The 14,276-nt window shown below is 37.5% G+C and overlaps 1 protein-coding gene across 14 annotated transcripts in view; it reads right to left on the bottom strand.

Moving 5' to 3' along the window:
- ncor1 (nuclear receptor corepressor 1) overlaps positions 1–14,276 on the bottom strand; it is a 111,802-nt gene that overhangs the window by 55,145 nt on the left and 42,381 nt on the right. For 11 of the 14 annotated variants that reach the window (XM_082168953.1, XM_082168965.1, XM_082168959.1 and 8 more), the window contains exons 10-14: positions 13,681–13,853; positions 11,383–11,473; positions 8,093–8,271; positions 7,959–8,013; positions 7,621–7,725 (exon numbers count right to left, since the gene is read on the bottom strand). In XM_082168953.1, the coding sequence (XP_082025079.1) occupies positions 7,621–7,725; positions 7,959–8,013; positions 8,093–8,271; positions 11,383–11,473; positions 13,681–13,853 (603 nt within the window). Of the gene's footprint in view, positions 1–1,663; positions 2,472–7,620; positions 7,726–7,958; positions 8,014–8,092; positions 8,272–11,382; positions 11,474–13,680; positions 13,854–14,276 lie in introns of those variants that run through there. The other 3 variants (XM_082168966.1, XM_082168954.1, XM_082168955.1) reach the window with 2 other exon arrangements.

Genomic DNA, 14,276 nt, shown 5'->3' with positions numbered 1-14,276 from the left:
ATTTTTTAATTAATTAATACATAAAATAAATAAATAAAAAACAGACTGTCCGACTGATGGAGGTTGGGGGTGGGGATGTGATATACAGTATTTTTATTTTCAAACAAACTTCTTGTGGGCTGACTAGTTGACAAATCGGTCTTAAAAATTGTCATCAAACCGAAGTTTTCTTCCCTATTGTGACATATCTGAGTGAAATGGCTTCTCGGACAAAAAAAAAAAAAAAAATGTAGGGCAGGAATTGATTTTGCCCATCAGGAAATTATTGGATTGTTGTGACCTCTTGTTGACAGATTGCCCCGCCCCCACGCCAAAAAACACGTCATCATACAGGAGAAAATATATTGTTGCAAAAGGTAGGGGAAGTTTTTTATTTTATTAAAGATTACAATGGGCAAACTAATAAAAAAAAAATAGATAAATCATTTATAATAAATAATGCAATTTTCCATTAAAAAATAAGATTAGTCAATTTAAATGGTGGCTTTAAAGAAGAGTGTGTTTAGGGTTCATTAGAAACATTTTCACAAGACACATTCTTGTGTTGAAAAACAGCTGGAGCACAATGGAAAAGAACAGAACGCAGGATGTCCTGGATGTGTAGAAACATGCACCATGGTTTTTATAATCAGTTACTAAGAACACTTGCACACTTACCAATGGCTAAATGACGGTTGCAAGATCAAAACATTTTAATAAATATTCATTGTTTTTACAAACTACGTTAATAGACAGGATTTTTTTTCTTTTCAAGGAGGATATTGATATATTTTCTATGAAATCAATATTTGGGTCTCAGAGGGTTATGTGCATCGAGGGAGAGGAAGCAAGAATTAAATATTAATCTACTGTCAATATTCTATTATGTTACCTTATCTTTTATTGGAAACCTCAGCTTTATAGTCAACCTTTGGACACACTTTATTCTGTAACAGAGGTGAAGCAGCGGTTCACACAAACTGCACTACAAATAAGTACTGCTCCATTTGCTTCAGATCACAAAACTTCAAAACTATTTCTAAGTTTAACTATTTTAAGGTATTTCAAAGATGCAACTGTAGCACATGGAGAGCTCAGTAAAAATAGTATCATTGTTTTCAAAGCCAAACGAACAAACAGGAAAGACGATAAGCTACTGCAAAAACTCAAATAAACCAACCAAGAAAAGGAGGGAGAGAAGACTAGGCCAAGAAAAACAGCATAACATGGACGACAAAACGGAGCATCAACAACGTAAAAAAAAAAAAATCCTAAATTTTATATATATATATTTTTTAAATCTATGGCTTAGTTATGTCTTTAGTAGATGCATGAAAAATTAGGGTAAAATGTATTAGCAGCACACCTCCTGTCCTGTAGATGTCACCAAGGCAATAGCACATATCCAAGCTAACCACCACCGCACACAGCTTTTACACATGCAATGTGCAGATAAATGAAATATACTAAACACAAAAACAATAATAAAATTATTAACACAAAATAAACAAATGTCCTTTTACATATAATAAATAACTAAATAAAAATTATAACTTCAACCACAGCTTAACCATTAAGCAAAAGTACAGAGCCCTGCAATCTCCACAAACAATCACAACAGCCTCCAAAACCACACAAAAACTACTCCACAAACAGCCATTTCCTTCACTAATTCATAAGGTACCTTCATCTACGTTTATCTGCTCCTCATGAATGTCCTTTTCATCCCATTATATATCCCAGAATGCTGTGCAGCCAAGGCCAGAGTTAGTGACAGGAACAGGCTGAGCAGGAGAGCGCGCCTCGGGCAGTCTGACAGCGGCGTTGCGCTGGATTAGATCCTCAGCTGCGGGACCCGGCTCGGTAGATCAATGGCGCATATTCCGAGAAAGCATGCCACAGGGTTGTTTGAGCCTGCTAAAGAAGCAGTGGCATCTCCAACTTACGCACACACAAAAATATGTGCGAGCGCTAGCTAATCTGGGTGCTAGGGTCAGCCCAGGTAATCCCCGCGGGGTGGAGGGGAGAAGAGACTGACCGATCTTAACCCAGCCCCGTCAGGATTTTGATTGGCACAGCAAGCTGCTCCACAACTTTCTCACTGGTGTCAGAGCAAACGGCACATACCACTGCGCAGCTCAGGAGGGGTGTCTGGCATTCACACACATTCTCCAACCCTCCCTCTTTCTCCGAAAAAAAACTCTAGAGGGACGGCAGAACACACGGGCTGCCAGTTTAATGAAGAGAAAAAGAAACAAAAGTTCGGTCTTCCCGCTTATGCATATTCTTTTGGCTTGTTCTCTCCCTCTTTTTCTCTAAAACATTCTCAGGGGACTCTAGGAACAGAAAGCTTGGGCAGAAGTTTGTTTGGAACAGCATTCAGAACTCCACGTAAGCTGAACTCGACTGACAAACACTTTTATGGGTCTCTAAGGGTCACAGACTCCACCCACACAGACAAGCTCAGTTACCAGACTCTACTCCATCCCCCCCCCCCAACAAACACACACACACAACCCATTTTAAAGATAAGATAAAAAATGAACCTGCTTGTCCTCTCTTTTTAATCAGAATGTAAACGTAACAATCACAACAGGTGGTAGAGGAAACTACAACTGTGCTGTATATACCCACGTAGCTAAGAGACACCAGGAAACACTTACGGCTACATATGCAAACGAAAAAGGCTGTGCATATGCCTGCTCACTGAAAGCACCTGGGGCTACTGATGGCTGAAGAGTCAGGCAGTGAGTGAGTGAGTGAGTGAGTGAGTGTGTGTATGTGTGTGTGTAAAGATCAGATCATCTCCTCATTACTGCAGCTCAACTCCTGACTCAAAGACACATGCTTTCAATGACCCGCAGCCTCAGCTTGTGATCAGCATGGCAGCAGTGTTCACAGAAGTCCTGTTACACACACTCTTATCCAGCACTGTTTATCCAGTGCTGTTTAGATAGGCTGAAATATAGCTGTAATTAATGCTGATTCCGTACAGCAGCTGCTCACACACACATGCGACAGAGGGCTAATCGAGAGTTAGATGGGCCGTGTGGAAGTTCATCTCATATGTACGATAGTATTCAAGATATATCACTTGTACTTCAAGCAGAGGTTGGATTAACTTAACTAGCATTTACCAACCAATTAAAGGTAGGGTAGGCAATTTTTTTATAAACACAGTATTATTTGTAATACTGGTTGAAACTCTTCACATCCTGATAGCAAATCAATAATAGAAATGGTCTAAATATTAAAACATGTACATGTATCTTCTTTGGAAGTCTCAGGACCAAAACATTTTCAGTCATGTTCACGTCCAATCATGCAGTCAGGTGGTACAACTAGAGCTCTGTAATTTGCTTTACATTCATTATTATTGTAATGTTATGTGCTTTGAGACATAAGGTAATTTAATGCCATCTCTTGCCTCGTGCCGCTTTGTGCAGTCATGTGTTTTGAAGGAGGCGTGGTTTTGGAGATGCTCTGAAGGGAGGGTGGGATCTCATGCTTTCAAAGATAGCTTGATATTGCTAGCCTCTTCGAAATTGCCTACCCTACCTTTAATCAGAGGTGTAAAATACTTGAGTAATTTTACTTGATTACTGTACTAAGTATTATTTTTGGGGATTTTTAATTTACTTGAGTACAATTAAAAATCAATTCTTTTACTTTTACTTAATTACATTTTTTAAGGAAAAAAAGTACTTTTTACTCCTTACAATTTTATTTATAGTCAAAAAGTACTTATTTTTTGGAGATCACTTCATTCTATTTTCCCTTGCTATTACCAAACCAATTGAATTGTACTCATGCCCAGTTTAATTTAAATGTCATTTATTCTGCCAATGAGATTCGTTTTCACATTCCATGAAATTGGTCAGACATGTTCATTGGTCCTTTGGAAGTGACTTCATGTCGCATAAGAGAGCCTAAGTCCCTCCCCTTCCGGTTGACCACCATGGGACCTTATTTCGGAAAAATATTGTATGGTAGTCAATGGCGAGAGACAACAAATATTTTTATCTCGTTTGAATTGTGCCCTGAATTACACACATGATGTTTGTCAATTTAAAAGATACATTTTAAAGTCAAGAAAGTAGCAGTTTGATGTAAAACTGTTGAGGTATAAGACTGTGAAAATACGTAATTACAAAGACTACAAACCAAAAAGGCGCGCATGTGACGTCATACCTTTTCTCTCAATGAATGAAGCTAACTTTACTGAAGCTAACGTCTGTCATTTTATCTATAGTCTTACGTTATAATCGTAACGTTACGCCGTCATGCCTGAGTGTTTTGTAGCAGACTGCACATATACGAGCAACGGATGGTGACGTACATAGTGCGAGACGAGAGATGTACGTTACTCTTCTGTTTTATGACAAACTGCGATTTTCTTGACTTTCATAATTATCTTTTAAATTGACAAACATCATATGTGTAATTAAGGACAAAGTTCAGACGGAATAAAAAGATAAGTTGTCTCTCGCCATTGACTACCATACATATTTTTTTTTCGAAATAAGGTCCCATGAGCCAGAAGCGGAGGGGAGGGACTTAGGCTCTCAATGCACAGCACCTTGACCTGGAAATTAGAGAAATTATAACAGTCAATCAGTGGAAGAAAATGGAGGAAGAACGTGATTCAGCTGCGAACCCGTGGCCGTACCGTAGCGAATTCTTTTCTTTTAGTGGTAAAAGTATGTTTAGTGGATTGTTTAAAGCATGTTGCATACTGGCATTAGATAGTAGTCTTATAGTTTGATAATTAAATACAAACGTTTCTAAAGCAGGATAAAACCTTGTATATGGTTCATTCACTTCATGTTTTTAGAGATTAAAAGCTTAAACAAGAATCTCTAGTTTTCATTCTTGCTTTTACTCTTTAAATACTCAAGTACAATTTTAATGTGGTACTTTTTTACTTTTACTCAAGTACGATTCTGGCCAGTTACTTTTACTTTTAATTGAGTAAAATTTTCCCTCAGTACTTGTACTTTCACTTGAGTAACATTTTTGAGTACTTTTTACACCTCTGCCTTTAATATGCTATTATTTTTATAATATGCTTTGTTATAAAAATATATGGCATTTGGTCTATTGAGTATCTTTAATATTTTCTTACGGTTAAGGATCAGGTATTACAAGTAAAGAAAAAGAAAGAAAAGAAAGTTTAAAAGCACCCCCATGAAAACAGACCAGGAGAGAGACGCGAGTAAGGATTTGGGGGAAGAATAATGTTTGAGATACTGTTCATTAAATCAGATGACCAGATTGCAATACCACAATACCAATGTCTCTACTCTGTAGTATTTCACACTGTGAAAGCAGAATACTAAGAATACCAAGAACCCCCAACAAAGTAGTTAGTAAGACTCCATTGTGATATCAATGTCACCCTAAAATACCAGACATTAAAATTTTTCACGGAGCAAAACAATTATAACTTGAAGGTTTTTTTGGGGTTGAACCACATGTTGTCATACCCAGATAAATAAATAGAACTTTTCAGTTTCACAAACTATCATTCTTTAAGCTATCATTCATAGTTCCCAACCTGTTTGACCTACTTTCTTCTGTGGAACTTTTAAGGAGATATTTTGAAAAATGTTTTGGTGATCATTGACCTTCACAGTATGCCCCCCCCCCCCCCCCCCCAATTATGACTGTGGTTACAAAGTTAAAAATGATATTGCATTAACAACCCATTTAATTTCCATAACACAGATAGTCCCTTCCCCACAAACACAAACGTTTTGACTGGGACATGGAGGCTGAAGGTCAAGGTCTTCCTCGAAAGCATCGTGACACGGTTTCTTTTATTACATTAGACTTAATCGTATTTAAATGACTTGATTAACTGTTGGCAAGATTTTAAGATCTGTTAATTTTACTTGCAACGGTAGCTTAACAACGCCTAAACGGTCAATTTGATTAACCAATTGCCTGTGCTGCCTAGGTGACGTCAGGAGAAACCGAAGGTTCTTTCAGAGGAACAACAACTGATTTTGATGAAAGATTATGATTAAGATATTTTTCAAACCTGAACTGATGAAACAAATACAACAAGACCTTGAACACAGATTAAGAAAGTACATTTTTCAAGAAGTTTCAATTTCATGTTTACTTGAAACAATTTGTCCATGTCACAATGAGATAACCTGGTTTGGATGCCATGGGCAGATTTCACCTTCCTGAAACACGTTTTTTGAGTATATGCACGTGAAAGTGTGAAGCCGCAGCTGAGCTACTGCACTCAAACAGCTTTAAAGTTGGAGTCTGAAACTCTCATGTTCTTCTCCTTTCCCTCTGTGGTCCCTGAGAGCAGCATGGAGCCTCTTGGCTGTGCCAAACAGATAAAACAGATTCCTGGAAAGCTGTGCAGCCCTCCATAAATCAGAGAGAGCAAGAGAGAGACTCTCAAAGCACAGATGCATTTTTGCCCTATAACCTGCGTGCGCACACACGGTCCGAGTTCTTATAAGACAGCGTCAACAGTGTACAAAAACAACCACAAAACACACCCTCTCATAAAAAAGAAAAACACACAACCTCACATTAAGCATGAATCAAACACACCCCTTCTCAAGAAAAAAACACATTCAAAACAGAGCCATTTGAAAACACACACTGGCTTCCTCAGACTGAGATGCAGATGTTTTAAAAGTGCATACTGAACACTAGGGGGCTTCTTATGTACTAAAAATGCATCTCAAAACAGTTCTTCTGCTTGTTTATGATCACAAGAATGAATGTTAATTCAACTAATCCCCACACAATAGCTTGCAACAATAGCTGCAAACAAACTTGAGGGGGCAAAAAAAATATTACCTACTAAAATGCTGTATTTCAGTGAATGCAATTGTGAAGTGAGCATCAGTAAAGCCTACTCATTCTTGATGACAAAACACTTGTCAATAACAGATTCATGTTTGTAATTGTTAGTATTGACAACATTGACACTTTACTTTGATACACTGGCTAATACACTACCGTTCAAAAGTTGGGGGCTGGTAAGATTTTTTATGTTTTTCTTTTATTCTCATCAAGGCTGCATTTTTTTTTTTATTACAGTAAAAACATTTAATTATATTACAATTTAAATTTAATTTGTATATTTTAAAGTTATTTATTACTGTGAAGGCAACACTGAATTTTCAGTGTCACATAATCAACAATATTTTTAATTACATAATGAATTATTAATAGGTATTCACTGAACAACACCACAAAACACTACGCAAACAGTGCCCAAATTTCAGAGAAAATTTGATGCAAATGCAGTCATTTTGAGCCACAATAATCAATAAGCCTAGTAGGCTGCTCAAACACAAAGGCTATGTTCAGAGAAGCATACTACCACACTAATCTTACTATAGCTGCAGTATACAGTATGCATACTGTGCACATTATGCAAATGTTCTTTATGAGGAGAATACCTGTATTGCAAAATGTGCAATGGAGCTTACTGTGTGAAATACTGCATCCCAATGCAAAGAGCTCAACTTCTGTTATCAGTGTGATGGATAAACCGGAAGTAACATGCGATATGTGATTTTTAATGCAACATATCCATACATATCCATGTTTAGAGTGAGAGAAAAGTGCACAAGTGAAGGAAAAAAAGGTTTTTTTAAATACCTGATTCCTTCGATTCCTCCGATTTCCAAAATTTCGTCTGACAAGAGTTTTATAGTTCTGACTCTTCTTAGTCAAATAATAGTACAGCACACAATCAGACACACACTGCACACAGGGAGAGAGAAAATACAAATACAGCTGCATCACTTGGGCTAGTATTTGAAAAGAAGACACCATTAACGCAACAAAAAAAGCTGTCTGTAGGTGGGAAGGTGTGATCTGAGTCAGTAAAGCTGTTAAACAGTACTTCAGTTGCAACATCCATTGGTGAACATCCAGTTCTGGGTGTGACAGCTATCCACCATACTAAACTGAATCACAAAAAAAAGAAAACCCACCTTTCTCTCCAGATATGAAGCTATCAGCCCGAAGTTCTTTGGATGCTGCATAAACCTGCACCACAGAAGAGACAAAAGTTGAGAAAATGAAGCACACACACTCACACATGCCAACATGAGCCACAGTTACTCACTTCTCCTTGAAGATCTCCTTCTCGTGTTCGGTCCAGACATTCATGAACTGGCGGGATTTGTAGACTTTCATTGGGTCATCCATCAGACCATTCATGTTGATAAACTTCACTCTCCGCTGTTCGGAATCGTACATCATAGGAGGAATGACTGACAACTGCCTCATCTGCTTCTCATTGTTCTGAGAGAGACAAAAAGGTGTTGAGATCCAGGATGGGTCTGCAGCACTTGTTTACATTACTGTAGTCTCAGCCTCCGATGGCACACCCACGGATTCACTAATCGCCTGATGCACGCTGCACACAAAACTTGTGACTTGCGAACAATCACAAGCTCCAATCACATTATCCGATTGCAATAACTTTCGGAAGTAAGAGAGATTTTCATCAACTGTATACTCAACGTTGTTTTCTTAAATTTGTTTGTGAAATAAATAACCAGTACTTTTTTTAGACCAATAGAAATTATGACCACAAGTATACACACATTACTGCTAATTTCTTTGGTGCTTTCTGTACATTGGACCAACACCAAATGTTTGAATTGTTTGAATGAGTCTCTTTTAGTGTCTCTTTTAAATAAGCCCACCCTTAAAGCTAGGGTGTGCCGTTTTGTAGAGGCTAGCAATGGCAAGCTAGCTTTGAATGCATAGAAGGGGAAAAGATTCCACCCTCTTTCACCTCTCCATAGCCACGCACATAACATTACAACAATAATGATCTAAACAGCTTATCTACAGTTATTGTTAGATATTGAAACTGTTTAGTAAAGGTTTGTTCGCGCCATGTCGAAATGAACAATTACAAAATTACGACTTGTAAAAAGCGCTCAGTCCTCATAGAGCTCGTGATTACATCTTGTGAACTTAAAATTTTTCTGGACAGCTCTGATTTTGTACCACCTGACTGCTGCAGATTCATTTTGGCATCAATACACGGTCAAAACAGCTCAGAGAAAAACGTCACTGTTTGCCATCTCGTAATTATGACACGGCGTGAACGCAGCAAAAGCTCGTTGTTTTGGTTCAGGAAGAACTGTGAAAGGTGGCTGCTGTTTGTTTGCAATGCTCTGTGACTAGTGTTGTTTTTGGCGGCCTGTTTTAATTTTAGTTTTAGTCTAGTCTTTGTGTCAAGCTGTCATTTTAGTTTTTATTAGTTTTAGTCACGTTCATACTCTTTTTAGTCTAGTCAAGTTTTAGTCGACGAAAACTGATGACATTTTAGTCTAGTTTTAGTCAACGAAAACTGATGACATTTTAGTCTAGTTTTAGTCAACGAAAACTGATGACATTTTAGTCTAGTTTTAGTCGACGAAAACTGATGATATTTTAGTCTAGTTTTAGTCGACGAAAACTGATGACATTTTAGTCTAGTTTTAGTCAATGGAAATTATATTTTAGTGTCTTTTTAGTAATGCAATTCTATTTACCCTAGTCAATATAGAATTGCAAACAAGGTTATCCTATTATATTTAGTATATTTAGCTTTGGCTGTGACGGTGGCAGTTTTTTGTTTGTTTCTTTACCACCGCGGTAATGGACCAACTACCGGCGGTGGTTGGGGGGTTATAAAAAAAAAAAAAAAAAAATCTTTTTATATTTCCACACAAAGACGCGTGATATAGCCTACCACTCTGCGCTTTGAGAGGGATGTGGGACACGAGCAGGAAAGAGACCATCGATCTCTTTATGATATCTTCGTGTTTTCTACTTGATGTAAATTGGTCTGAAGAGCGAATTTTATCCTCCACAAGGGCGAAATATTTAGAAATTATATATTTATTTTGTTCTATGTTTGAGATTGCGCTGCCAGAGAAAGTGAAACTAAAAATCACCCGCGCGTGTGAAACGCGTTTTACAACTAAACTTGACTAATGTCTAATGACCTATGTCTAATATAGGCCTAACAAGCACAAACTGTGTAAAAAATTATTTGACATGCAAGTACAAATGTAGGCTATCTGTCCTACAGCGTTTTTCTACTTTACCACAGTAAAGAATACGAATATAATAGGCCTAATTAAAAGCGAACCAATAAAGAAACGTTTATAATCCTTTTAGAAAATGGGTGAGACGTGAGTGAAGATTTGGGAAAAGAAACACGAGATTCCATGCAGGGATGAGTCACGATTTTTGGATATTCGATTCGTTTATTTAATTATAGAATATCGAATAGGTTGTGCGATTATTCTCTAAAATAAAATCTCCATGTTCTGGTGCTGATGCGGTGACGCGTTCATGTAACCAGAGACGCTGCTAATAACATACAGCTGTCACAAAGAACCGGCAAAAGTAATGATTATGAATGTGTCAAATATCAATGAGACATTTTAATAGAATAACTAATGGAGTAATATTGTTAAATTCGCTGATAATCGGGTGACCAGATCGCAAACCAGAATTTAAAGCCGATAAGCTATAGGTTCACGCACAACTCTCTCATTCGTCGTGACGTTATAACATTTCGTCTCGTCTCGTTTTGGTCAACGAAAATGAAGAGACATTTTAGCATAGTTTTTATTTTGTAAACCACATTTAGTCTCGTTTTTATTCGTCAACGATATTGCATTATACATGTATTTTAGTCATCGTCACATGACCAGCATTTACGTCTCGTCTCGTTTTCGTCAGGTGATAACGGTTCGTTGACGACAATATTTCGTCATAATTTTCGTTGACGAAAGCAACACTATCTGTGACTCTAGCAATGTGTCTACAACTCTGCATAGCCTAATGGAACGTGCTGATAACGTGATGTCTGTGCGAGCAGGGTGCGTGTAGGTATGCATCAGGTTGACATGCAGGCAGGACATCCTATTATTGCATTCAGAACAATCTTTTGGTCCTGAGACTTCCACATAGATACATCTACGTTTTTATATTTAGACCACTTTAATTATTGATTGCTATCAGGATGTGAAAAGACTTTCAACCACTTTCAATGACAAAAAATGTATTAAAAATATTGTCTACCCTAGCATTAAACAGTAGATAATACAAAACAAATTGTGGTTGATCTCTGTCCTATTTCAGTTCCTCTGTTTCCTTGTCTAAGTGGGAGGATCTTATCCAAAATAAGGTGCAAGAGAACCAGATTGTATGCTGCATAGTCTGGTTGTGTGATAATTCAGTGGCTCACAGGAAATAATAAAGTCTGATGGGAAAAGGATGGGGTGTACGTTTACCTGCTACTCATCTGGGTGATGCTCTAAACACTTTCTGAACTTGGGGTAAAGCCCCAGTCATCTTTTCCATATGGATCAGAGTTTATTTCAGGTTATACTAGTAGTTTACCTCCTGCTCCGAGAGGCCGTCAATGATCTCGGATATCTCGTGTTCACTTCTTGCGATGGTGGCAGACAGGCCTGTCCCCCTCTGGCCCACCCTAAAGACAGGAAGGATGAAGCATGGTGAGAGAAAGCATTTCTCTGTTCCTGGCTTTGTTTCTGTACCATGTAAAGGCGCTTTCCCAAGCAAGCTACCAGACCAGAGTCCCACCCTGTTTCTTCTCCCACAAAAAGCCTTTGAAGCAGCGGTTACAGCTATTGGCAAGATTCCTCTGGGTCTATTCATGAGCTCTGGAGCTCTGAAGTTCTTTGGTTTAGAGACTGTTCCAGCAACAATAGCTACATACTCTGGCTTGTCTAAACAATCAAGACAGGCAAGCAGCATTCAGTAAAGTTGGATGGCTTGATCTGAATGAATGGAATTATAGACCTGCTTCCTGCAACCTTTATGAGGGAAAAAAAAATATTTAGGGAAAGGCACAAATTGCCAAAACTTAGGGATGCATGATCCTGTGCTTGTGTACTCGTACTCATTAAAATGCTCCGATACCAACAACTGAAACCATGCAGCATGTACAGTACAGTGCTTGTGAGAAAGAAACACTGACAACAGAGCAAACAGAGAGCAGAATGTATCAGAGAAGGATGCCTATGAAGTAATGTATCCCATTAATAGAATGTTAAACAAATTAAATATTTCCACCTATATAGCTGCTGTGCACTGCTAAGCAAACTAATTTGATTCATATTCCTCAGCCCAACATTTAAAAAAAAAAAAAAAATGTAATGAAAATACAAGTTTCGGAACTAGGTAATACAAATAAAAGTATTAATATCGGACTAGTTCTGGAAAAAGTGGTATCGGTGCATCTCTAGCCAGAGCTAACAAGTCTAACAACTAACAGATCTGACGTGGTCTTGACGGGGTTGAGAAGCAAGATTCTTATTCAGTGGATCTTTATTTTTTTTTAAACAATGGCTATAGCAAAATGATTTATGACATTAAATTCCACTAATGGTTCTCAAATGTGCTTCTTTTTTTTTTTTAAGAATAGGCGTGCTTAAAGTCAAATAATTCCATGATGAGAGAAAGGCAAAAAAATCTAAAAATACTACATATGCACCAACAAATGCACATCATGCATCACCTGTCTTTCAGAGCATGTGCACAACACAGAGTAATCAAGTTAACATGTTTACATGCGGGACAAAGCCAAGCTACAATCACATTATCTAGGTCTGTTAGTCTGACATTGCAAAAACTAGACTGGTACTGGGGGCAGGGCAGTATGACGATATTTATGTGGCAACGAAACAGATTTTGCAGTATTGTGCATATAGGATTACAGAAACTAACTGAATGTGGTACACACACAAAACTGTGCCAAAACAGGCAATTAGGTCTTAAGTGAACATTTACAATTGGGAGAAAATCCCATGTGTGTCAGTTATATTATATTGGAGTACATTCAGTCTTAAAGTGAACTGTGTCAATGTTAATCAAACAACCAAAGAAAAAAATATATAAAATTCACTCACTGCTTTCACTACTTCGACTGAATAACTTTTGTATTCATACAGTAAAGACTATGTAGCATTTTATTTAACATATGATTATTTCATTTCTGAAATGTTTTTTTTTAATTCTATTTCTAAATAGACCTACAGTACCTGAAAAAAATGAAAGCACTGTTTATTTCATCTGCATCTTTCTTATACTGTACTTGTCTTTTTTTTTCTTTCTATTTTTAATAACAAAAATATGTCTAATGACTCACTCACTGACTGAATCAGTCAGAGCAGTTGTGGGCATATTGACTAAATCACTTGACATTACCTCATTATTGACTTTGTGGTCATATTTAACAGTGTAATAAAGAATTGTTAACTTCAAAATCAGTCCATTCTTTAATTCTCATCTCTAGTCTTGTTTTGGCAAACAAGTCTAAGTAAGAAATCAATACTGCCAAAGTCTTATGCACTATTAAACTGGAATATCTATAAACTGGCTACTTTGCTAAATACATTTTTGTTCTATCAGCAAAAACAACAGCGTCTGTGTCAAGGTCAATGGTATGTAAATGTTCTTCAGTTCTGCTTTAGTGGTGTTCCAGATTGAGTTCCCTGTAATTCAGGGAAGCCCTGCAACCTCTGTACGAGGAACGTACACAGCCTGACCTCTGACCCTAGCACTCACAGGATCCTCAATGCTGATTGGCCAACTGCTGAGTCAGGACACATGTGTGCATGACAGAGCGTTCATTGGGTCATCATGGAAGCTGGGGGGGGGGGGGAGCTGGCTAACCTCTGGAAGCGTTCTTGTTGCTCGCGCTGTTTGCGGATCTCAGGAAACTGCCTCTCGTAGTATTCGCGTGTACGGCTCTCTTTGGCTTTACGGCGTGGGTTGTTCTCCATCCGCTCAACTTTTTTCTCCCACTCAGTCATCAGCTCATCATACCGCTGGCAAATTTTCTGCTCCTAAGGAAACAACAGAAAAATATTTTGTAAAATAAAACTAAATCCTACATATTAAGGCGAGACACTACAGGTGAATAGGGTAACATTTTAAAATAATAGACATCACCATGAAACTTCCTCAGTTGATTACTTACACAAGTATATAAAAACAATTTATTACAAGTTTTAGAAATGTGTTTGTTTAATTATGCAAATTAGGCATTATCTCATTAAATATGCACGATTTTGCATATATTTACGGTAGATAGATCTGAACATATGATAAAGCCAGGTGCAAAATTCTTTTTTCATTTTGTTTACACACAAGATGAAAAAAAAAATTCAGAGGGATTTCAGGATATATGCTTTCATTACCTAGGAAATTAAAATATACTGTACATAGCCATAAAAAATAGATTTTCGCCATACATATTTTATTAAAAT

This window comes from Leuciscus leuciscus (assembly GCF_965113295.1).
Source record: "Leuciscus leuciscus genome assembly, chromosome: 5".
Lineage (NCBI taxonomy): Eukaryota > Metazoa > Chordata > Actinopteri > Cypriniformes > Leuciscidae > Leuciscus > Leuciscus leuciscus.
The sequence above is the reverse complement of the archived record's forward strand: the minus strand, read 5'-3'. Positions and strand labels throughout refer to the sequence as shown.